At 43.7% G+C, this 24413-nt stretch overlaps 2 protein-coding genes across 4 annotated transcripts; both read right to left on the bottom strand.

Moving 5' to 3' along the window:
- Nucleotides 1-22: 22 nt before the first annotated feature.
- On the bottom strand, nt 23-4485 carry LOC146975001 (interferon regulatory factor 2-binding protein 1-like). Of its 2 annotated transcripts, none has more exons than XM_085798761.1 (2): nt 2425-4485; nt 23-987 (listed from the first exon to the last, which is right to left on the bottom strand). In XM_085798761.1, exon 1 carries the CDS (start codon nt 4242-4244, stop codon nt 2457-2459), a length of 1788 nt encoding a protein of 595 aa, XP_085654887.1. In that variant the 5' UTR covers nt 4245-4485; the 3' UTR covers nt 23-987; nt 2425-2456. The 2 variants fall into 2 exon arrangements, with proteins under 2 accessions (XP_085654887.1, XP_085654885.1); XM_085798759.1 differs by having other exon boundaries at nt 23-986; nt 2432-4485.
- Nucleotides 4486-7021: 2536 nt separating this feature from the next.
- Nucleotides 7022-23125, bottom strand: hnrnpl (heterogeneous nuclear ribonucleoprotein L). 2 transcript variants are annotated; one of them, XM_085798757.1, is made up of 14 exons: nt 23031-23125; nt 22475-22593; nt 19998-20235; nt 18015-18100; nt 17803-17899; nt 17627-17699; nt 12538-12573; nt 12248-12316; nt 11881-12131; nt 10206-10327; nt 8524-8725; nt 8368-8425; nt 7274-7369; nt 7022-7177 (listed from the first exon to the last, which is right to left on the bottom strand). In XM_085798757.1, the coding sequence occupies exons 1-14, from the start codon at nt 23112-23114 to the stop codon at nt 7119-7121; spliced, it is 1590 nt and encodes a 529-aa protein (XP_085654883.1). In that variant the 5' UTR covers nt 23115-23125; the 3' UTR covers nt 7022-7118. The 2 variants fall into 2 exon arrangements, with proteins under 2 accessions (XP_085654883.1, XP_085654884.1); XM_085798758.1 differs by lacking the exon at nt 12538-12573.
- Between the last annotated feature and the right edge of the window lie 1288 nt (nt 23126-24413).

Genomic DNA, 24413 nt, shown 5'->3' with positions numbered 1-24413 from the left:
TGGACTCAAACGACTCCAGCTGTTAAACTATTTTGCAATTTATTGTAGAATTGACCTGTTCAGATCACATGAGTATGTGGGTTAACCATTGAAGATTGTGGTGCTAATTATCTTACCATACATACAAGTCAAAAAGTAAATAGACAAAACAAGCTTACCTCTGTGATAGATGAACAACTTAGTGAGTGATGCCAAGGTTATCAGTGAATACAGCATACACAGCTACAATACAATAAAATTACATTGCGCATGAAGCCATCTTTGGTCTTCTTATCACTATAAACAAATACATATAAATTTGTATTGTATCAAAAATAGAAATTACATAGCCATATTGAAAGTAAATTCACATTTTTGACATACAATATAAGGAGAATACCTAAGAGACCTATTGTTGGATTACATTTTTTCTCAATCCTTGGCTTTAAGGACCCAATGGTTTTGCCACATTTTGAACATTCATCTGTTTTTTCAGAAAATTGCATGATTCTGTTTAAACCATCTATCAATCGTCGCCGTTACCCATCTGTATAGGACAGTATACAACATATATAACAAAAAACTCACAAATGAAAGACAAAATAGATTGTCGTTCTTAAAACAAGCATGTGCTTTCAATCCTGGGCTTTGAGTCGAGGCCTCACGAGAGAGAGAGACAGAGATAGAGGGAAGGAGGGAGGGAGAGAAAGAGAGAGGGGGGAACCTGTGGTGGGGACTCGACATTCGGTCGTGATGCTGCAGTTCAGCCTGAACAGGTGAGCCAAGCCCGGACACAAGGACATGTCCCTCTTCTCATGGCCGAGCCTTGACGTGTCTCTAGTTAATGGTGTGTGTGTGTGTGTGCGTGTGTGTGTGTGTGTGTGTGTGTGTAGTCGTCCTCGTAGAGTCCAGAGTTGCTCTGTTCTCAGAGGCACAAATGATGAGCTGCAGCCAAAGAGGACTTCTGCTTGAGATTATAGGGAAGTGCTTTCAAAGTGTTTGATCCACTGTGGAAAGAGGAGAAAACAACGTGTTAGAATCAGGATAGGGTGTTCACATCCACATATTTATCATTTAGGCTGAATCCCGAGTCAGCTGCCTGTCAATCATTCCCTTTAGATTTTAATTCACATCTCTTTTCAGATTGTGGAGTATCTGCTCTTCAATCTGACAGTTTGATTATTGATTCCTCAGCTGCTTGTTTTCTTGAAATGTGAAAAGTGCTCAGTTATTCTGTTGACTATTCTCAGCTGTTTGAGGAAACCAGCAAATAACTCAACATATCATTCATTAACCATTATTAATTGTCGGTACGTGTTTACATCTTTGGTGACACTGTTGGGCCAAACGTCTGAAAGTCAAATATTATGTTCTACCATTTTCTAAGAAAAGCTGAAAATCACACAGCAGCATCAGTTTAGCTCTGATCCTGATCCTGCTTGGTCTATTTATGGCTGATTTCCACAGTTAATTAAAAGTGTGTCTGTGTTAAAATGCACTGTAAACACAGGGCGGGATGGGAAGGCTGATGAATGAAGTCAGCAGATCATTTTCTTTACAGCACAAAAACCACAACTTGGGATATTTATTTACTAGGTAAATAGGTGAATTGCAGCAGAGCCGCAGTGACACTGGGCCTCTTCTACACTGTAACATACAGGAGCCTGGAGCGCTGTAGATTTTGTATCAGTGCTCCATCTGCCCCTCAATGTGGCTATTTTGCCCCTAAAATTTGAGACTGTGCAAGTAAAATTTTCACCTTTTGCGCATGTGCAACCAGTAAATTTTCTGTTTTTTTTGTTTTGTTTTGTTTTACTGGTGAAACATGGAAGGGACAACTCAAAGAAACTGGAATCTGTCATTACAGGTGTCAGGCCAGTGTGAGAGGATCCAGAATGAAAAGAAAATCTGAATTTCCTGATTTGCTTTGCGGGTTGATTTACAGTGTGCACCCCTATATTTTTTTTCTGGCTTCTTAAATTTTAAGTTTGGAGCCACTGTCCTAGAAAAAACAACGTTAGTCTGGAGCCCTGGTATTATTAACACTGATTATTTGCTGTAGTAAATCTGAATGATCACACACTACCTCAGTGACAACACACCTTCACTGCTGCCTACAACTTTCAAGACTTTTTAATAATGTTCTGTGTAGTATGGATGCTAACATTAATATGTTGTTAATGTTGATGATTGTGTTTTACAGTGAAGATACTAAAAGGACCAAAACATCACAGCAACAATCAACTACACTTTGTTCTGTTGTGTCCTTTCAAGCCAAAAAAGAAAACCCCATCAATGTCAGAAAAATAAAAAATATAATTATAATGTTGGATTCTTGTGTGTTTTCTACTTTTTCTTCCTGTGCAAGCTGAGGACATGGTGGTGAGGCGCCTGCAGCCTTCAGGACAGACAGACGACTGTATTCACAGACTCTGGTCAGTCAGCGTCTTACCATTCACCAGAACAGGACGGAGAGGTCAAGGGTCGCTCTCCTTCTTGACCGTCACGTCCCCGTCCCCGGCCAGGATGGTGGAGATCTCTCCCTGCATGAAGGCCCAGGGCACGGTGGAGCCGGCCAGGGGGCAGCGCTCTCCGCTGGGGCAGTACACCTCCCCTCCTTGCCCCTGGCTGCGGATGAAGCCCCGGGTGCAGGGGAAGCAGAACTTGTGGTGCGGGACGGAGGGACACTGGACAAAGTGAGTGTCCTCCAGGCGCTCCCTGCAGAGGGTACAGCACAGCAGGGTGCCCTGGGCGCCGCTCGAGGACTCCCCGCCCGCGCTGGCGTTGCCGCCGGGCCCCACCGCGCTCAGGCTCTGCCCCATGGACACCTGGGAGACCGAGGTGGAGGCGGTGGAGGGGCTGCTGCTGGTGGGGCGTCCCGCCGAGGAGGAGGAGTGGGCCGCCGACATGCCGGGGCTGTCTCTGGACATCTGGCCGGAGCTCAGACTGTCCGCCACTCCCATCAGCGCCGAGATGGGCGAGGGCTGGCTGTGTAGACGGGGCGGGCCGTCCTGGGGGTTGGCCATGCCGGGGAGGGGCTCCATGCCCGAGTAGGCGCCTCGGGGCCACGGCTCTCTGGCCGGGTGGTCGGGCCTGCCGTCGCTCTCTCCGTTCTCCGAGCCGGGGGAGGCCTTGCGGCGCCGGGCGGTGCTCTTTGCGGACATCGGCCGTCCTCCCGCCGCCATGGGCGGCACGGCGTCCGGCTGGGGCAGGACCTCCGGGATCGGGGGCTCTTTGAACATGCGCACGCCGTCGTTCAAGAGCTCGGACAGGCCGCGCCAGTCCCCCGTGCCCTGCCGCTTCTCGTACTCCACGTATCGCAGCCCGGAGTTCACCGCTTTGCCCGCGTCTTTGGCGGAGTCGCGGAACATCTGCCTGACCAGGTCCGGGACCCCCGAGAAGATCATCCCCGACCCGGCGGGGTACTCCACAAACACTTTGAGCTCGAACTCCGGAGTCGAGCTGGCATCGAAGGCCAGGACCCGACCCATCAGGTTGTGGTCTTTTCTGAAGCGCACGTTAAAGGGGACGCAGCTGCTGAGAGCCACCAGGACGTCCCGCACCGCCTTGGGACGGTTGGGCCAGCCTTCGACCCTGCTGCGAGAAATCTCGTTCAGTTCGGACATCACCTCATTGTTCCTCCACACAGCAGGGTCGATGCCCACCAGGGCGGAGGTGCTGGGTCCCACGCCCAGGGACACGGCCTGTCTTCTGCCAGCATCCCCCATTATGGGGCCAGCTGAAACCGCAATAGGTGTGGCCCCGGCCCTGGAGCCCGATAGCGGGGTTAAGAGCCCATGAGGGGCCGCTACCAACCCCTGGGCTATCAAGGCGTGGGATATGGTGCTGTGGAGACCTGGAACTGCCCCAGCTATAGCCCGGCGGGTGTTGGGGCTCTGTCTGCTGCCCTCTGACAAGGCCACATCCTCAGCTCTGTGCAGGCCGTTGGGGAGGCGAGAAGACACCCCATACTCACCCCTCCCCCGGTCTATCCGCTCCCCGTGCTGCCGCCCCGCTTCCATGGACCCGGACGAGCTGGGTTTGCCCTGCTGCGGACCGGGGGACCGGCCGTCCAGGACCCCGTGCGTGCTCTTCAGCTGCCGGGCCGTCTCGATGAGCAGCTCGATCCGGTCCGCGCCGTCGTAGTTGACGCATCCCCGGCACACGGCCTCGCTGAACTCCCACAGCATGGCCCAGGGCATCTTGGGCAGGTCACAGAGGTAGCACCACTGCCGCCTGGAAGAAGACTGCGAGGCGGAGGACATGTTGTTTACAGGCCCTCGACCAAACTTTCCTCGGAGGCCTACACGCTGCGGTCCGACGCTGCTCAACGATTCTTCAGTTCCCGGACACAACTCGACACATGCCGCGGATTGACCGACGGGAATTAAACGGAAACTAATGTCGAAACGTTGCTATTGGCGACAGCATTTAGAAGTTAGCGATGTCTTCTTTCTCGATTTGTTCGCGTCGGTCTGTGTGGAAGGAAGTAAAATGTTTTAAGACACCGGAAACACCTACGCGGCCGCGGCGCGGGGAACACGGGAAGTGTAGTTTTTAGTCTCAGGGAGACGCGGGGAACATGGGAAGTGTAGTTTTTAGTCTCAGGGAGACGCGGGGAACATGGGAAGTGTAGTTCTTTGTCTCAGGGAGGCGCGGGGAACATGGGAAGTGTAGTTCTTAGTCTCAGGGAGGCGCGGGGAACATGGGAAGTGTAGTTCTTAGTCTCAGGGAGACGCGGGGAACATGGGAAGTGTAGTTCTTTGTCTCAGGGAGACGCGGGGAACATGGGAAGTGTAGTTCTTTGTCTCAGGGAGGCGCGGGGAACATGGGAAGTGTAGTTCTTTGTCTCGGGGAGACGCGGGGAACATGGGAAGTGTAGTTTTTAGTCTCGGGGAGACGCGGGGAACATGGGAAGTGTAGTTTTTAGTCTCGGGGAGACGCGGGGAACATGGGAAGTGTAGTTTTTAGTCTCAGGGAGACGCGGGGAACATGGGAAGTGTAGTTCTTTGTCTCGGGGAGACGCGGGGAACATGGGAAGTGTAGTTTGACTTAGTCTAACGGGGAGACGCGGGGGAACATGGGAAGTGTAGTTTTTAGTCTCGGGGAGACGCGGGGAACATGGGAAGTGTAGTTTTTAGTCTCGGGGAGACGCGGGGAACATGGGAAGTGTAGTTCTTTTTAGTTTTTAGTCTCGGGGAGACGCAGACGGAGAAGGATTGAAGGATTTTCCGGTGCTGTTTAATTACCAGTGACGGGAACAACGGCGCTACTTTTTTAAAGTAACTAGTAATCAAAAAAGTAATTTCATTTCGTTTTTATTTGTTCCATGCATGGACATTTTCGACTCATACATTACTGACAAAATGATATTTTACACATCCCATGGAAAGGAGCAGGATGAAGAAATTAAGCCTATTTCCCCAGTCCCTTAATCATTTTCTTTTTCTTTTTTTTTTTTTTTACATTAGCACTACTGACAAAAAAAGAAAAGAAAACACAAGCAACTTATGGCCAATGACTTCCCATAAATAAACTGTGTAAACTTAAATAAACTGTTCTTTGTAGCTGCCCTCTGTTAAGATCCAGAATTTCCTTACAGACTATTATATCATGTAGACTTAGACTATAGCATTTAGTTTTACAGCAGCCACTGAAATACACTTTTTTGCTTTAGAGTTGTTCATGCAATTTTTTCTTTAAAGTTATATTTCCTCCTGTGCTCTCCAGAGTCTGTAATTCAATTAGGCTATTTCATTTTCCATAACCATGTGTGTTCTCACTTCATGAATTGTTCTTATCTTTTTTGTATAGATAATAATGGTTTTATATTGCTTGAGTAGGCCTACGTGTTTCCAGATTTCCACATTAAATATGCTAGGATAAGAGAACAGTACAAAATCCTCATGACTTTACAATCAAAAACAAACTTTGCTTTATTCAAAATAAATGTGTTCTTAGACATTTTCAGCTTTACCTGTGCTATTTGAGCTTTCCATGTAATGTTTACATCAATGATAATTTGGACACTTTCCTGAGAATGAGATGTTGTCATATTTTTTTTCTTCTTTTGATTAGTAAAAAACATTAGTCTTATTCAGATTCAAATTTTTTTTTTTCCGTCAAACCACCTTTAAAGTGTGACCATATCACAATTTATATTTTCAGTTTTTAAATCACTTCCTGAAAAAAAATAGTTTTGTCTGCATTTTGCAATGAATATGACACTTCACAAATAATTTTTCAACCAATCAAGTACGACTCCTCTCACTCCATATGTATATAATTTTGAGATTAAATATTTTATGATCCAGGGTATCAAATTACTTTTTTAAAAACAAAAAATACCCTTGCCTGTGCAGAGGAATACTGAGTGAGTTGGTTGGTTACTTACAGATAAGCGGGTGGTTGGGTTAGTGTGCAACACCAAAGAATTAAAATGAGCAGCTAAGAAAAATGGTTTATTGGGGCAATCACTCATTTTAAATAACTACAGCACTCTTGAATACAAACCATAAAACTGAGAGTAAGTGAGCAGTGCAGGTCTGAATATGATATTTATGATCCAGTGTGTGATGTGCCGTCTGTGTGATCCAGGTTTTCTAATGCTTTATCATGTGGAAAATGAAACTTTTAATCCATTCCAACAAAAGAAGTACTCACTACATTTTTATGAAAAATGATTAAATAGCAATCTGATATGACCCATCCCTGCCCTCCTCCCTGATTATGATCCCTAGTGACAGACCTGAGGTCTCCCTGTCAAGAAGAAATGAAGGCATACAACACACACACCGTCACCGAGGATGTCCACACTGGTTAAATCAGACGTCACATGATGGTTACTGCTCGCTTTATTTAAAAACCAAAAAACAGAGATTCACATTTAATGTTTTTTTCACGGTAGTGGGGAATTATTCAAATCTAATGTTGTGAACATATAAAATAAACAATTGATTGAAAAAAAAACAAACATGAGAGAAGTAAATAAATCATACAAAACTATAGTTTAAGTCAAACGCTCTCAACCACGTTAATCCTAGTCAATACTGCTTGAATGTTTAATGGAACATGGCAAAAGAACTGCAGTATACTATGTAAAGACACAAAACGTTACAAATAAGTTGAGGGGAAAATATTTAGTTGGCATGGTGTGTGGTTGAGAAACACAGCTTCAGTGTGTAGGGGTAAGGCCCACCTGTGGGAGACGAGAACACACCTTAAGGATAAAGATTATGACCAGTACACAGTAAGAACCACTTCAGGAAGTCCAGGTCATCAGTTGAGTACTTACTGGGATTTTTCATCTGGAAATGGTTCATCATAGCTAGAGCCTCCATGGCGTCATTGATCGATTCCCACTCCAGAAGTCCAGATGAACTCCGCTCACCTTCGATCCCACACAACACCACTGATTAGATTCACATCATGTTCTGTTACTGCACTGAACTAAACCAGGTTCTGGTCCTGACACCCTGAGGCCGGCACCACGAAGCAGCTCTAAGGTCAACAACGTAACTCTAGGTTTGGTTTAACTCTTGGTTTGGTTTCAGTCCTACGAAGGAGGCTCACTTGTAGAGTTAATCACCATGGTAACATACACCGAATTCCTAACCTGGTTAACTTCAGAGAATCAGCCAAACTACTGACCAATCAGATCACTGGACAAAACACTTGGTCATTATTGCTATGAGAACAAAAACTTCACAATATCATGATAATTAGTAATGATCAGTGCATTCATATCAATCAGTGGAGCTGTTTGGCCGTTCCTGACCTTGCATGTGTTGACTCTGTTTTAAAACAGAGCTATATGGAGAGTTTTATAATAATAATAGATTTTATTTGTAACACACTTTACATTTTAACAAAAAATCTCAAAGTGCTACAGGTAATCGTAATAAAACTGAATTTAGAGCAATCAAAGTTTATCACAGTAAATAAATGTATCACATCTGTTATAGCTTGATTTTAGAATCAAGCTGTAGAATGATGATCCTTACATTGATCCGAGTTTTCTATGATTATAGAAATAGAAAGAGTCTGATGTTAACTTCAGCTTTTACCTTCTGAAACATGTTCACAACAGTCTGTTCATCATAAGAGCCAAACATATTAATATGGCATGCTCTTATTTACAATATATCACTAGTCTGATTTCAAAATAACTGAGTTATGTTCAACTGGATTGTGGTACAGACTTTCTGATGAGAAAAAACACACACAAATGACATTAAAATCCTGAATAATTCAGCTAAAAAAGTATATACAGTATATTTTATATTCTGGTTGGGTATTTTGTATTTTCTTACACACATTTGTCTATTACTTCAGTTTCTTCATGGGTCTTATTAATGACAACACGTCAGGGTGTAACTCAGTACTCACTCTTTCCACTGAAGAGTTTTACACTTGTGGGACTCTTGATTCCAAGTTCATCACAGACCTGGTGGAGGAGAGAGCAGAGCAGTGCGTTAGGTGTAAATCTGACAAGAAGACCCCCTCCCTCACAGACAGGACCCTGGGGGGGGGGGGGTTCTTCACCTGGTTGAAGATCTCTGCAGATATATCAGGCTGTGCGTTGAAGAAGTGAAGGACGTTGCTGGGGTGCTGGATGCGGTTCTTGGCCGCCTGCTCTGGGGAGGTAAAGCGGTTGTTGCGCGACCCGTGGAAGTCCTTGAAGCTGCTGGTGTTGTCCTCTAACTGGTAACACTGGCCCGGCACGATGGCCTGCTGCTTGGACACGCTGCGGAGGGAAGACGGCCAGAGGTCATACGTCCGTACACCCAGCTCTGTACACGTCATCTCTGTTTCATCATCACGCTCTTTCTTTTTTTTAAATGTTCACTGCGGGAGGGAGGACTCTTCAACGAGTGGAATAGGCATGGAACCAATAGCGGAGCACATTGTGTGACATTTAATGATGTTAAAGATAATTTGAGTTTGAATTTGAATCAATCATGTACAGTATTTACAATTGAAATATATACTGCAGTTATGTTTATCTTTGGGCACCACTGTGGCAACACATAAAGATTTAGATGAGAAATGTTGTTTATTTTAACAAATAGAGAGAGGTACAGTATCCAAACCTTACACATTTATTTCTCTTCCCTTCTGTAGTATCATGGACAAAGACAAACAACGGGACATGATCTTGGAAAACACCAATGGAACCCCATAATACGACATACAAACTATTAATCAAAATGTGTTATAGATATACAATTATACAGATGAAGAATTTACACTGAACATACATAACCCCATACAAACTAAATAAAATGAACGGATGTCAGATTTGTGCTGGCACGGTTGTGGATCTTTAATGCATACATTATAAAGGTGTAGTACATATATTTGGTGTAGTACAGCAACTGTTATAGGGGAACTATGCAAGTCTGCTCGCTTTTCCGCTGTCTTGGTTACGCTCCTCTCAGCCATGTGCATTTGTTTACAACGAAGCCGGCAAAAAATTAATAAATGGAGCGGTGGATAACGTTACATAACATAACATATACGATGCTACGCCGTGTATGTTTGTGTAGTCTTAAAAGATTACGTGTTACAGAGCGCGTTTGTGTCGCGGTGTGTCGCGGTGTGCTCTCGGGGCGGCGACCAGCTACTACACTGATGTTGCAGGGTTGGTTTTCAGCCTCCGTTCTCACTCGTAACAAGTCGTAAGTCATGTAGTTAACTATTACAATTATTCCAGAGCTTTTTAATTAAGGTAAAAATGTAGCATAGCCACGGGAGAAATCCTGCCTAGTTCGTCTTTAACATTAGCATTCCTCTCTGTGAAAAGGATTATACTCATGAACTGCAAAGTACAGAAACCTAACTGCTTTTGATTTAATAACTGGCGAAAGGACTTTATAGAATTAACAATGACAGAGTGTGCAGCCTCAGCCCTATAGGATCTGTATAGAGATGGCCTAGATGGACCTTGGACAGATTACATAAATGTGAGGAAAGTACTGGAAGAATGACTGTAAATGTTGATATGCCGGTACATTAATATGAATAATTAATATGAGTTTTGTAGGTAGAAAATCAAGCTCTCTGTTGTGACTGTTGACAAAGTGATTGCCTGAATAAGTCTGTAATACCTAGTGAAATGTCTTTGTGGTGTGTGTATGTACTATGTCTTTGTTTTAAGTTTTAAAATTAAAATGTAAATTTAATAAAAAAGGTGTTTTTTTTTAAATAGCCTGTGCTGCTCTTACCAAACGTTGAGTTTCTGTCCAAACAGGAAGTTGTTGTTGAGGTGTGTGATGGCCCTGTCCACAGAGTAACAGTCTCCCATCTCCACCATCGCTGCTCCAGGTTTACTCTTCATGAATTTCACCTGAAGAGGAAAAGCATCCAGCTGACTGCACAGACAGACAACACATCACTTCAAACAGGAGCTGGTTGGATCAGCTGTCACCGTTTCACCGTGTCAAAGTGAAGCCAGATGAAGCCAGATGAAGCCAGATGAAGCCAGCGGCGACAACAGTCCAGGGGCCTCATTTATCAAAGAGCGTGTAAAAGTCCTCTTAAATTTTCAGTACGACGGAAAGGCAAAATGTGCGTACGACCAAAAAATATACACTCTTTTCAGATCTATCAAACTCCGCGTACACACGGCTGCACGGTATTTCCATTGATAAATCACACCGGACCTGAGAAAAGCGTGGATGAGAACACGCCTCATACCCAGCCCCCTAAATGGCCCCACACAACCATATGTGGTCAATGCAAATCAGTTACGTGCATATTAAGTAGCCATGTGCACTCTGGAAACCTGTGGAATGACGTCAGGGGAAGACGGTGAAGACAACAGACGGACGGAGAGCGGAGAAAGAAGCGGAATTTCTCTGAAAGCGAGATACACGGTAACACGGCAATATCAGTCAGAAACATCATCTTGCATTGAAAGGCTTCAATAAAAACAAAAAACTCCCAAATCTAAATGAAACAGAACAGAAAGAAGAAGAATCATATTTATGCTGCCCCTTATTTTAGATTATGTCATAATAATTTAAAGCAGGGTTTCCACTGCCAGTCAGTACTACTTTGCACCCCTTTCCACTAACCCCCAACTTCCGTTCACTGGAAGACTTTGATTTTCATTTGTGCATAGCTATATATTTAAAAAAAAAACAAAAAAAAAACATTGAAGTCCACCAGTCTGTGACTTTTCCTAAAATGATGTTGGGCAGCTAGCACCCATTTTTGTTAAATACAATAAATATTATTCACACAAAAAATATCGATCATGTTTTCTCATTTGCTTTGATTTGCTCCGACATTATTGTGCTTGCTGCTTGCTTGTGTGTGTCCAGTCTGGCTACGTAACACACGCACGTCGCAGAAATTATTTTCCAGACTGGACAGACTGGTTGTAGAAGAGTTGTAGCCTACATGCAGGGGGAAATATCAATATGATATCAAAAGAAAACGAAATTCGTTTTATAAAGCCAGTATTTAGGAGCAAACTAGTGTAAATGCACAGGGGAAAAATCTGAGTCGCTGTGCTTTTCATGTAAAGTGCCGACGTCAACACGTGTGCGGTGGTGGTGGTGGTGGTGGTGGTGGTGGTGGGGGTCATCATCACCACCACTTGCTACTTCAAACAGTGTCCGCGCTCCTCTCTCCCTCGCATACTGCAGTTCTCTGACTCTGCAGCGGCGTCGCCAATTCCTCTTGTTCTTCAAAAAGCGTGTAAATGCCGGTACGCCATGGTCGGACTGGTCGTAAATTTTTGCTCTTACTCCCGACAAGTTTTGGTTTGATAGATCCCAAATTAGGCGGAGAAAAGTGCGTACGCACAAAATGGGGGAAAGAGCGTGTAAAAAAGCGTGTATCCACAATGATAAATGAGGCCCCAGAGTGTTTGATTGGCTGCGTGTCACTTACCCTCTCTACGTTGCCGTAAAGGCAGAAGATGTTGAAGACCCTGTCGGCGTTTATCTTGGAGGGCTCCAGGCCGTACACCATAAGAACCGGGGAGTCAGCGTGAGGGCCGTACTCAGGGGGGGGGGGTCCGTACCCAGGGCCGTAGCGCTGGCTACCACGGCCACGTCCACCCATCCCTGGCCCCAAGCGGTGGGGCGGAGGGGGGCCGTAGCTGTCATCATTGTAACTATGATAACTTCCTTGAGGGCCACCTTTATTTAAAAAACAAACCAAAAAAACAAAAACATAAGCTACTATAGTGGTAGAATTGTGGAATGTGGTCCATTATTCCTGAAGTAGGGACTACTTTCTTTGCCGAGTTATTTACCATAATCAGGCGGGTGATCTCCCAGAAGAGCCGGCTGCCGCTGGCGTTTGTTGGGATTTCCATTTGGATCTAAAACAGCAAAATAAAAGTGGCCTATCAAACAGTTACATTACAGCAGCTGCTAAGTGCTAAGGGACAAGCCTGTGACTGACATGCAACAGAGGGAAGACATCCGAAGTGTTAAATGTAATACGTGACATAATGGAGATTTTTAACAGCGATTTTGAAAAGAAGGCTGGACGAGCTCCAATATCTGCAGTCCTACTACAAACACACTCACGCACACACACCTTGTGAATTGTTCCAATTGCCTTCACCATCAGCATCTGTACAAGTACACATATACACACGTCAAATCAAAACTGACAATGAATAAAAAGTATAAATTTGGCAAGTGTATTAACATATTCCTTTCTATCTCAGACATGACAGGAATCTGCGCTTGTTCTATCAGAACTACAGTATGAGAAATAGTTTATATAAACCAGGATCAGACACAGTTTACATTGTGAAAGAGAAACAAATTCAATCTAATTGTAAACAGGTTCAATTCATCAAGACAAAAAGTAAGTACTGACGTTGGCCATAAGATTTCCCAAACAAAGGGTTAACTGTCTGCATCAGCCTCCATCTGTTTTGTAGTGATAGATTTGAAATGTTGCAGATCAACAATCTGTGCTGTAACTGTGCATACAGCATTTAATGTGCTAATTTAAAATCGAGCCATTTCTCAGTTAATACTTGATTCTGGTTATAAATACTATTAGAACACTATGAAATCTAAGGAAGTTTTTTTAATGATGCATTCACTGCATCATCTCATGTTGAACTATCTTTGGAAGCCCTGAAATAATTAACAGTGGCAACATTACACTCCTGCAGGTAAATTATTTCCAGAAACAAAATGGTCTCTCATTTGAAAAGTGGTTTAGGTTTCACTTCCTTTATATAACTAGAACACAGAGAATATCTATGATGTGAATGGGCTACACATGTACACACCACTGGAAGATTAAGGGGGATGTTTCAACATTTTGGCAAATTCACCCATTGCCATAATCCCTACAGCCACAGCAGTAGATTCATTACCTTTAATTGTCGGTGCAAGCTGTTTTTAGAACGGCGGAGCAGAGATACAAGCTGGTCAGCTAACGCTACGGAGGCTAATGGGATTTCCAGGTTTCCCTCTTAAAACTCATCAAATACACAATCCAACAACTCCACAACGCTCTGGTGGACAAGTTGTGAGCTGCACATTCACCACGCTATGAGACAATAACACAACGTTACCAGACAGAGTATTTTTCAAGGTAAATGTGTAGCCAGAACTACATCCCAGACACGGCTCCTCCGCAGACTGACTTGAAAAGCACAAGTACTTCTGAGTATTTGCTTCATGTGTCGTAATGTTACATAATTATACGTTATTATTGTTGGATTGTGTATTTGATGAGTTTGATGGGGAAACCCGGAAATACCATATGCCTCCGTAGCGTTAGCTGAGCAGCTTATATCTCTGCCCCGCTGATCTAAAAACAGCTTGCACCGACAATTAAAGGTAACGAACCTACGGCTGTGACTATAGGGATTATGGCAAATTTGCCAAAATGTTGAAATATCCCTTAAACTGTCATGAACAGTCTGGTGTATCTGCACGGAGACAAGTATAAAGTTTATCATAACCTATTAAATTAGTGGCTGCTTACAATTTGCTTTGATTTCCAGGTTTGTAATTCCTTGTGTAATGAGACAAGCCAATAAGAGGGGGAGGACTGTAAGTACAGGCACCGCTTCCTCGGCCCATTCTTCTCAGTATTCTTTTATAATTATAAAATGAGTGAAGAGAAACCCCTACATTTATCCTGGTTCCATTGTACTCTTTTGAGAGAACAATATTCCCTGTGCTCACAGTATGTCACTATAACCGTCTCCACTAGATATGACAGCAACGTAAGAACAGTACAAAAACCAAATTAAAACAAACAGCACCAAAGCCACGCTCCTATCCTATCAATTACTACTACCACTACTACTACTACTACTACTACTGCGGACGATGCATACACAGATTGTTAAACACCAATCAAGATGCATTTTACCCAGAAATCACAGTTAAGAATTTTCTGCCACTCACTTTTATCATTTTTAATGGACAATATTGCCCAAAAAAACTGTCATTTGCTGGTGTTACTATGGGCCTACTAAGACACTGTAGTATTAACATGGAGGTTCACAATAACCTTTAACCATAAAGTCAGATTATTCATTCATTTATCAAGTACTTACAGCACCACACATGGAGCATGGGACACAGTGGGCAGGTAGGGGGCAGTCTTCAGCAAGGATGCTACCCGCCAACCTCTGACTCCAGCCTCAACTCATTCTCCCTCTTCAGTCTTTCTTCTTTTCCTTCCTTTGCATCCCCACCACCCGAGAGAACAGTGCATCCAGAGGGGCTCCATGCTTGGTTCTGACTTGCTGCCAGTTTGTTTTCCAAAGTTGCTTATTAGGAGGGAAGTGTGGGAGGGGGCGGGGGGGCTCATTTCCAGCTTACCGTGCTCTGACCACAAAGCGGGACATTTGCACCATTTGAGAGTGGGCTGTCAGTCCACACACACTGAGCCAAACCTGCATCACACGGGAGGCGTTAAAGGCGTCACTATGGGCCAGTGCAAAAAAAAAAAAAAAAAAAAAAGGAAAAAGGAAAAAAAAAAATAAAGGAAATGAAATAATGCAGAAACAACACCAAAACAGCACAGAGAGAAGGAGGGAAATGGGAAGGAAGGCACAGGGGGGAAAATCAGAACACCAGAGTCCATAAATGTAGAAAGCTTTGGGAGAGGGTTTGAATCTGTTTGCCTCTGTGCTTATATGCTTGGTAGGTGTTGATGCTTGTGTCTTCATAGGCCCCCCCGTGGATACTTCTTCTCATGTAAAAATGGCCGTTCTCGTGATGCTCGCTTACTTTGTGGGGTTTAATAGCTGTCGGCCGCTTGCAAAGTGAAAAGGCGGTCTAGTGCTCGACAAATAAGTCGTCTGGGATGTCTGCGTGACGATGTGGATGTTCGGCTCGTTGTGTTGTCGTGTTGTGTTCAGCACAGGATGGGGCAGAGAGGAGCAGTGTTAGCGTCTTTTTTTTTTGTTTCTTTTGTTTGTTTTGTTTTTTGTTTTAGCGCCCCAGTATGTGGTGTCATCTCATCTGTCCCCTGGAGTGTGTCTGAAACTCCTCTCTCGCTCCCTGTGGTTGTGTTACGGCAGGGCACATCCCGAGGCTCTAGGAGGCGTGGCCGCAACAACCGTACCCGTCCCCTGCCCCCTGCCCCCTCATCATCAGTGTGTTGTGTCAAAAGTGGGGGCGGCTCCTCGGGGGGCTCTGAGGAGATGCTGTATCAATCTATGGTCAGTCTGTGGTGGATATGCGGTGGGGGGGGGGTGTCTGGAAGTATTTCTGTCCCTCAAAATGAAATGGTGGCTACATTTCCACCACCGGAAATACAATGGGACTCCCGTGTCAAGGTGGTGGAGATAGGGATGATGATGGACTTGGAATAAGGAAGTACTGAGTTGAGGTTGTGTTCCCGGTGTTTTGTTGCCCCACTGTGTCCGATGGATGCCACAGCCGATTTACTGTACACTAGTTGTGGCTGTGGGTGCTGTAGATGTAGAAAAGCCACTGTATCTTTGCAGCATGTGTCTGCTTTGAGGTTGAGGCAAAAGTCTGTGTGGGTTTTGCACAGTGAGGACACAAGGAGTACCTCTGGTTTCATAAGGCAGCACAAACTAGCAGATCACAACAGCTCTTGATTCGACAGCATGTCAGAACGCCTGCAGTGTACCTAACCTGGTACAGGTTTTATGGACTGGTGGTCTACAAGAGAATCATGACATGTTTTATAGAGAATACAAAAGTTCCTCCACACAGCTACGCTAATGTCCAGTCTGTAATGAGGTCTGAAACACCAGCAAATCCTACTGACAACCTGGCAGCTGAGTTAGTGGAAGTGGCTGATGAAGCAACATCATGAAATTCTTTTTTTTTAACACTGCTTCGCGATTACAGGAAACACATCCAATACTTAACCTAAAAAACACACTTTTTCTACAAAGTCAAAATGAATGACTCAACAACAACTGTTTTGAAAGCTACAAAGTGCATTTGTATTACACATTATCATTAAAGATCCCATGAAATGCTAAATGCTCCTGAGCCCTGAATCTTTAGCTGCATTATTGTTGAAGAAAAGACTAAAACCTCATACTTTCCTTTGTTTTAAGTGTCATGTTTTTAGTATCTCATGATAAACTTAAGGTGTAAAAAGAACCATCAATCCAATGAAAATGTGATTACAGGCTTCATAGTTTAAAGGTCCAGTGTGTAAAAATTAACAACGTCTATTGGCAAAATCTGAATGTATTACCCTTGAATATATTTATAAATGTATAATTGCTATGAAATAAAATTTGTTTAGCTTTTGTAGCCTTATAATTATTTTTTTATATCTACATATAGCAAGGGTCTTGCTTTAGAGAGTGTCGCCATCTTGTGCCGCCATGTTTGTACGGCAGCCTGAACGGAAAATCCAGCCAATCAGAGAGCAGGTTTCGTGTTCATAAATAAACCAACGAGGCCACAGTCACTTTGCCGACGGGAGGGGTGAGCGCGAGCGAGTGAGCGCTACAATCTAGAATCTTAACGATAGATATCACGGTTTTCCCTCAATTTTACACACTGGACCTTTAAATGAATCACTGAATCACACTGAATGTTCTGTACACTGTTCATGCTCCACCAAAGCCCTGCCCTCATGCAAGCCATAACAGCTGGGGGGCATATTTCAACTCTTAGGAGTCATTTGATGGGACCTTTAAGCAGACGTGTTCCTACCAGTCAGCTGACCGTTACCGTGTCTAATTTGAGCTTTGCTAAAATCTCCACTATGTCTGAAAGAATGCCAACAGGTGTGATAGCCTGTAGTGTCTGGGTCAGAGTGAGAGAGAGGCTGTGAGTCTGTGCAGCTGTGCCATGCTCTACGGGGGGAGGTGAACCTGTGTGAGGAACGGTGCGCCTGCATTACGCCTTGTGATGTGTGCGTTGGCCTGTTCACATGCACGAGCCTGTAATCGAGGTTGGCTGCCCTTGAGGTTGTTCCTCATGCCCTTACTTTGTGCCTTTTTTTTTCTTTTTTTTTGTGACTGTGTTGGCATCGCAGGAATACTGCCTGTGAAACCTAGAAGTATGCAGCATGGTGAGGAAACCATGCATCTGTTATCAAAGGCAATACTCCCAGAGGCAGAGAGCCCTAGCCATCCCATACAGGGGCATGAGAAGAGAAGAGGAAGAAGAATGGGGAGAGGAAGGGATGGGGGGCTTCGTGTTACCTTGGCCACTCAGGTTGGGGTTAGTATAGTCCCACGTGTCCTGGTCGTTCTTGAAGACATTAAGGCGTGCTGGCTGCGGGCAGGATTGCAAGAACAATTTACAAATACAAATTCCTGCCACTAACATTATTCTAACATATTTACTAAGTCTTGATTCGATATTATCACACACTCACCTTGGCATATTCGATCTTGAGGGTGCAACAGCCAGAATAGATGTCTGCTCCATTCAGAGAGGCTTTAGCCCTCTGGGCACTTTGGACCGAATCAAATGTGGCAGCAATGAGTTAAAGGGAGGTCTGATTATAACAAGATTGTGGAGGATAAGTGTAATTAAACATAAGCTTGTTATGTTCCAGTTAAACAAGGCAGTTTCTCAAAAGGATATTCAACCATTGCCTGAACACCGTTCTTTCTGAAGATGACGATCCTCTGTACAGGGCCGCAGTTGTTACAAATGGTATAGAGGACGTCCTGTGGAAAGACAAGGACACATGTTTATTTATACAACAAAAGCACACACGTCACGTTTCACACCTGTAAGTGCTAGAATTACCTTGATGACTGCTGTGATATTTAAAAATGCTAGCAATAGCTTGCAATAAAAAAATGTAGAAATAGCTACGTAGCTGTGAGAAAGTATTTTAGGCCAAAAAATGATATGAATGAATTGAACTCGTATTCGATGTGGGTGGAAAAAAAATCATTTGCATTTAAGCACCGTGATTTTTTTCTTAAAACTCAGTTTTCAATTAATGTTGGTAACATTCCTTTGAGAGGCAGAGCTCAGTCAGAGGACACAGGTTACACATTTTAGATTCATTTGTAGTTCAGCTTTTTTTTTTTTAAACAACATTTGAAGACATTTTGCTTTCCAACGCAACAATGAAGTATTTTGTAACTTATATTTTTACAAAAAAAAAAAAAAAACAGCTGTAAATTACACTATTCTTGTTCATATACAGGGGGACAATATAGGTTTCTTCAACTAAGTGCTTCACTGGACAAAGGACAGGTGTCAATGGTGAGGCACAACAATTCATGGAACCATAGAGACAATAACCATGTTGACCTATCCTTTCTAAATTTCAATAAAAGCAAGACAGAGGTTGTAATGTTTGGACCCACCAGTACCCTAAAGCAGTGGTTCCCAACCTGGGGGGCGGGACCCCCCAAGGGGGGCGCCAAAGATCCAGGGGGGGTCGCGAAGCCCTCTTGATTTTAAGGGGTTTAATAATTTTAATGTAATTAAAATGTTAAATAAATGAGTAGGCTAAGCATTTAATTCATATATGTGACAAAATCAACTAAATTCAAGGGCCACATTAAACATTTATTTGTGTATTTAAATAGGTAAACAAATAAATTACAGGCCTATATCAATAGATGATTGAATATCAACAGTTTTAAAACATTAAATACGTAATATACAGCAGGGCAATATCAGTCACAATGAATTTGGAAAACAGCATGGAACAATGAGAAAAAACCTATTCTTCAGAACTTGTACTTTTAAAAACACAATTATGTTTTTAAAAGTACAAGTTCTGAAGAAATATGTTGTAATCATACACAGGTTCTCCTGATTGTTTGTTCCATGCTGTTATTAAATTACTCAAATATAATAAAGTATTTCATAAAATTCTTAAAAGAAGTTATGATGTTCCTTATCTTGTTTTATTTTTCATTGGGGGGGGGGGTCACCAAAGTTTTCAATGGTAAAAATATGGGTCCCTTAAGAAAAAGGTTGGGAACCACTGCCCTAAAGCCCCTGTTGACTTGGTGTCTTGCTCCATATCTTAAAACTCCTGTGTCAAATCTTGGGGTTAAAATTGACGACAATCTTAAAATGGACGAGCAGATCAATTCTGTTGTGAAACCCAGCTTTTATCAAAGGTTAAGCCCTTCCTTTCTTCTAATGATTTTGAGAGGGTCATCCATGCGTTTGTCTCCACAAGACTGGACTGTTGTAATGCGCTCCTTGTTGGCGTCTCTCAGACTTCCTTGTCACGACTCTAATCAGTCCAGAATGCAGCTGCTCGACTTTTACCTGGAGCACACAGACGAGAGCACATGACCCCGATGTTACGGTCCCTACACTGACTCCCTGTATCTTTTAGGATTCATTCTGAGATTACTGTTTACTTTTAAGGCTCTGAATGGGTTGTCGTACAGCCCTTTGGTCAACACTGCTTCATAAATACATTGGTATTGTATTGTATTGTATTGTATTGTATCCTGAATGCTCCAACGACCGTACCACCTGTCCTTACAATAAAGAGGAACAGAAAGTTATGGAAATGAGTTCATAAGCGACCTTATGAATGACTCTCTCATGGTACACAGGAACTTCTTCTTATAAACACGTTACCGTGGTGATAGGATAGATGGGGTTTATGATGGTAAGCAGCAGCACGTTGTTGACGCTGCGGGTGTCGTCCGAGTCCCCGGGCCGGGAGATCTTCTGGCTGGTGGAGTAGTTGATGAAGGCGGGGTGGCCTGCGATGTAAACCTGGTTCTCTGCAGCGTACGTGACGGCGCTGCAGGAGCCGTTCATGTCCTCGTACTCCACCAGCGCCTGCCGCTTCTTGGGCATCATGACCACGTAACTGTACACACATAGAGGAAGAGGAAAATTACAGTACTACAGTCAGAATCACCTGGCTGGACTTTATGATCATCTATTCAAATTACACTGAGGTTGTCTGTGATAAACGAGCAATAATCATTTGTCTTAAAGCAGAAGTAAGGTGAATGTTTGTGTTAATCTAAGTCTTAAATAGTTGTATCTTCCGACAGCAATCACTTCTATAGAGTGTTTGGTCTGAAACACGGGTCTGTCAGTCACTCTGCTCTGCTCTGAGCCCAGGAGGAAACTTTCCTTGTATCCTACAACCTTTATCCAATGAGGAGAGAGAACGGCATAAAGGGGCAGTCCTCTCTGTGTGTGCAGCCAAGGGATGCGCCTGAATGTGGTGACGTAGGGACGAGGACCAATAGATCCATGACGAGGGCAGGGGCTGCTAACTCCATCGGCTGACAAGACGTTATGGTGCGTTCAAGGCAACTCGTAACTGGTGTTTTTCCGACCTGTGAAGTCGTACCAGTTTGATCTGGTACGAGTTCACGGGTCAGAAGTTACGAGTGGCCGTTATAGTGACTTTCACAGGTAAAACAGGTCGGAGAAACACGAGTGGGTTGCCTGGAACGCTACAAAGTCGTAAGTTGTGACTTGAAGCTGTAATTTACGGTTTCAAAAGCCTGCCTGGAACGCAGCATTAGCCAAAACCACCGGATCGCTTACTTCTGCTTTAATGATATTAAAACATTGAATACCAAATAACACTTTTTGGCTCACTGGTTAAGTTTGGAGTTTGGCTGCACTCATCCAAGCGCTCATTTAAAATAATGGGCAGCTATTTCCAACAGAGATGTACAAGTCTTGTGTAGCCTATCCCAGTGCTTCTCAAACCTTTTTACATCAAGGACCCCTAAACTGACACAATTAGACTACAGACCCCTATTGGACAACATTTTGAAGCAAACACCAGAAATACACAAATATTTGTTCTGAGACCAACATGGTGTGAATTTTCAGAAATATTGTGGAGACATTTCTAGGAAAAAAATGTTTTAACATTTCTAGAAAAAAATGGTAGAAATTCTCAAAAAAAGGAGAAAAAAGCAGTAAGGTTTAAAAAAAATTCTCAAAAAAAAAAAAAACAAGTTTAAAAATTCTAGAAAACACTTGTAAAATTTCAAGGAAAGTTGGGGACCTCCTTGAACCCTCTCAAGGACCGCTGGGGGTCCCCGGACCCCACTTTGAGAACCACTGGCCTACGCTACAGTGCTTTGCAAAAGTATTCATACCCCTTGTGCCTTTTCACATTTTGTCACATTGCAACCACAAACTTAAAGGTATTTTATTGGGATTTTGTGTGATAGACCAACACAAAGTAACGCATAATTGTTAAGTGGAAGGAAAATGATCCATGGTGTTCAAGATTTTTTACAAATAAAAATCTGTAAAGTGTGGCGTACGTTCGTTGAACCACCTTTCGCTGCAGTTACAGCTGCAAGTCTTTCAGGCTTAGTCTCTACCAGCTTTGCACATCAACAAACTGCATTTTTTCTGCCCATTCTTCTTTGCAAAACAGCTCCAGTTGAGTCCGATTGGATGGAGAGAGTCTGTGATCAGCAGGTTTCAAGTCTTGCCACAGATTCTCAACAGGATTTAGGTCTGGACTGTGACTGGGCCGTTCTAACACATGGATAATGCTTTGACCTAAACCAGTCCACTGTAGCTCTGGCTGTGTGTTTAGGGTGGTCGCTTTTCCTCCAGGATCACCCTGTATTAGCTCCATCATCCTCATCATCCAGCATCCCCACAGCAAGATGCTGCCACCACCATGTTTCACTGTGGGGATGGTGCGTTCAGGTTGATGTGCAGTGTTAGGTTTCTGCCACACACAGCGTTTTGCATATAGGCCAAAAAGTTTAATTTTGATCTTTGATTTTGTAAAAAAAATATATATATATCTTGAACACCATGTACCATTTTCCTTCCACTTCCACTTGGTCTATCACATAAAATCCCAATAATACAGGCTACAGCTTGTGATTGTAACGTGAAATGTGGAAAAGTTCAAGGGGTATGAATACTTTGCAAGGCACTGTACTCAGCATAAACAGCACAGATAAGTCAGACAGCACCTAGCAGACAAAATGGACTGATAGGCCAACTGGTGCCAACTCAATCAAAACTGCCACAATAATAACAGTTTGCTAAGATGGCATCGGGCCTAACCATCTGAATGATATATCTGATCCTGGGTGGTCTGATGTTACCTGATGGCCCCGAACTCCTGCAGGGCTTCCACCAGGTCCGCCTCCATTATCCCGTCCACCAGCCCCCTGATGTGCACCACTGGGGAGGGCAGCGGCTTGTGCGGGTCCTCGTAGCTCTCCTGCAAAGCAGACACATGAGATGATGCTGGTGGGTTCAGAGGATGATGCTGGTGGAGAGAGAGGGGAAGCTGGAGAGGAGTCAGACCACAGACTAGCTAGGGTCAGGAACGGGACTGAACGTGGATGGATTTCATGTTGATATAAACAGCGTGTGAACGACATATTTTCTCCCCCCCCCCACACAAGTTGTGTGTCGTTGTGCAGCTCTTCCATTAAACAACTGAAGACAGTAAACGTATTTCTGTGTGAACCGGAGCAAACTGCCGTTAAAGAGAGAGAGCCGCCGGTTTGCTTCAATGAACTAAATTAGCCAGTTAGCTTCTTCATGTACAGCAGCGATAAGCACCACTTAGTCAGCCCGCCGTCCTCTCCTGGAGCAGCTGAACCTGGAGCACCGTGACCCAGTAGCTGCTGCTCCCAGCAGGCAGCCCCTCACCGTGGTCATCCCGCCCTCTTCGGTCTTCTGTCTCTTCGTCGCTCTGCCACCTTCTCCGTAGTATCGGCCCGCAGCCGCAGCCATGTTGTCCTGTCCCCCGACCCTGCTGCTGCGTTCAGGGGGCGTGGGACAAACCAGACCGCTGCTGCTGCGTTCAGGGGGCGTGGGACAAACCAGACCGCTGCTGCTGCGTTCACGGGGCGTGGGAAAAACGGGTGTCCTGTCAACCAGACCGCTGCTGCTGCGTTCACGGGGTGTGGGAAAAACGGGCGTCCTGTCACCGCGGTAAAGTGAGCCGCTGTTTGCGAGATAGTGGTAAAGTGAGCCGCTGTTTGATTTTCGTTGGGCTCGCGCTACAGTAAATACGGTAGGCACGCTTCTCGAGCAAAGTGAAGGTCCTGAAAGATACATAAAGCCTATGTGCTTTTACTGGAGAAATGTGGAGGAAAATCACTTACAAGATTAATCAACTTTTTAGTTATATTTCACTGCCGTAAAGGGGAGAAAAATCACCTTTCATCGACATTTTACTGTAGAAATGTGGAGAAAAATTAATTTAAAACGACCCCTATAATAAAAGCCATTTACTGTATGCTGACCTTTGACCTTACGTCAGATCAATTCCTTCATAGGTGTCTTCCTCATTTCTTTTGAATATTGTTCCTGACATCTCACTCTACTTCTGGTATAATTTTGGTGGCATTCTACTATAGAAATTTGGAGAAAAATCATTTTAAAAATCCCACCCATAATGATTTATTATTATAGGGGTGACTTTAAGGTTATTTTTCTCCACATTTCTATAGTAGAATGCCACCAAAATGATACCAGAAGTAGAGTGAGATGTCAGGAACAATATTCAAAAGAAATGAGGAACACACCTATGAAGGAATTGATCTGACGTAAGGTCAAAGGTCAGCATACTGTAAATGGGTTTTATTATAGGGGTGACTTTAAGGTTATTTTTCTCCACATTTCTACAGTAGAATGCCACCAAAATGATACCAGAAGTAGAGTGAGATGTCAGGAACAATATTCAAAAGAAATGAGGAACACACCTATGAAGGAATTGATCTGACGTAAGGTCAAAGGTCAGCATACTGTAAATGGGTTTTATTATAGGGGTGACTTTAAGGTTATTTTTCTCCACATTTCTACAGTAGAATGCCACCAAAATGATATCAGAAGTAGAATAAGACCCCAGGAACAGTATGCAAAAGAAATGAGGAAGACACCTATGAAGGAATTGGTGTGAGGTAAGGTCAAAGGTCAGCATACAGTAAATGGCTTTTATTATAGGGGTCGTTTTAAATTAATTTTTCTCCACATTTCTACAGTAAAATGTCGATGAAAGGTGATTTTTCTCCCCTTTACGGCAGTGAA

The sequence above is a fragment of the Trachurus japonicus genome, chromosome 14 (assembly GCF_045865225.1).
Source record: "Trachurus japonicus isolate A0001 chromosome 14, Traja_1.0".
NCBI classification, from domain to species: Eukaryota; Metazoa; Chordata; class Actinopteri; order Carangiformes; family Carangidae; genus Trachurus; species Trachurus japonicus.
The sequence above is the reverse complement of the archived record's forward strand: the minus strand, read 5'-3'. Positions and strand labels throughout refer to the sequence as shown.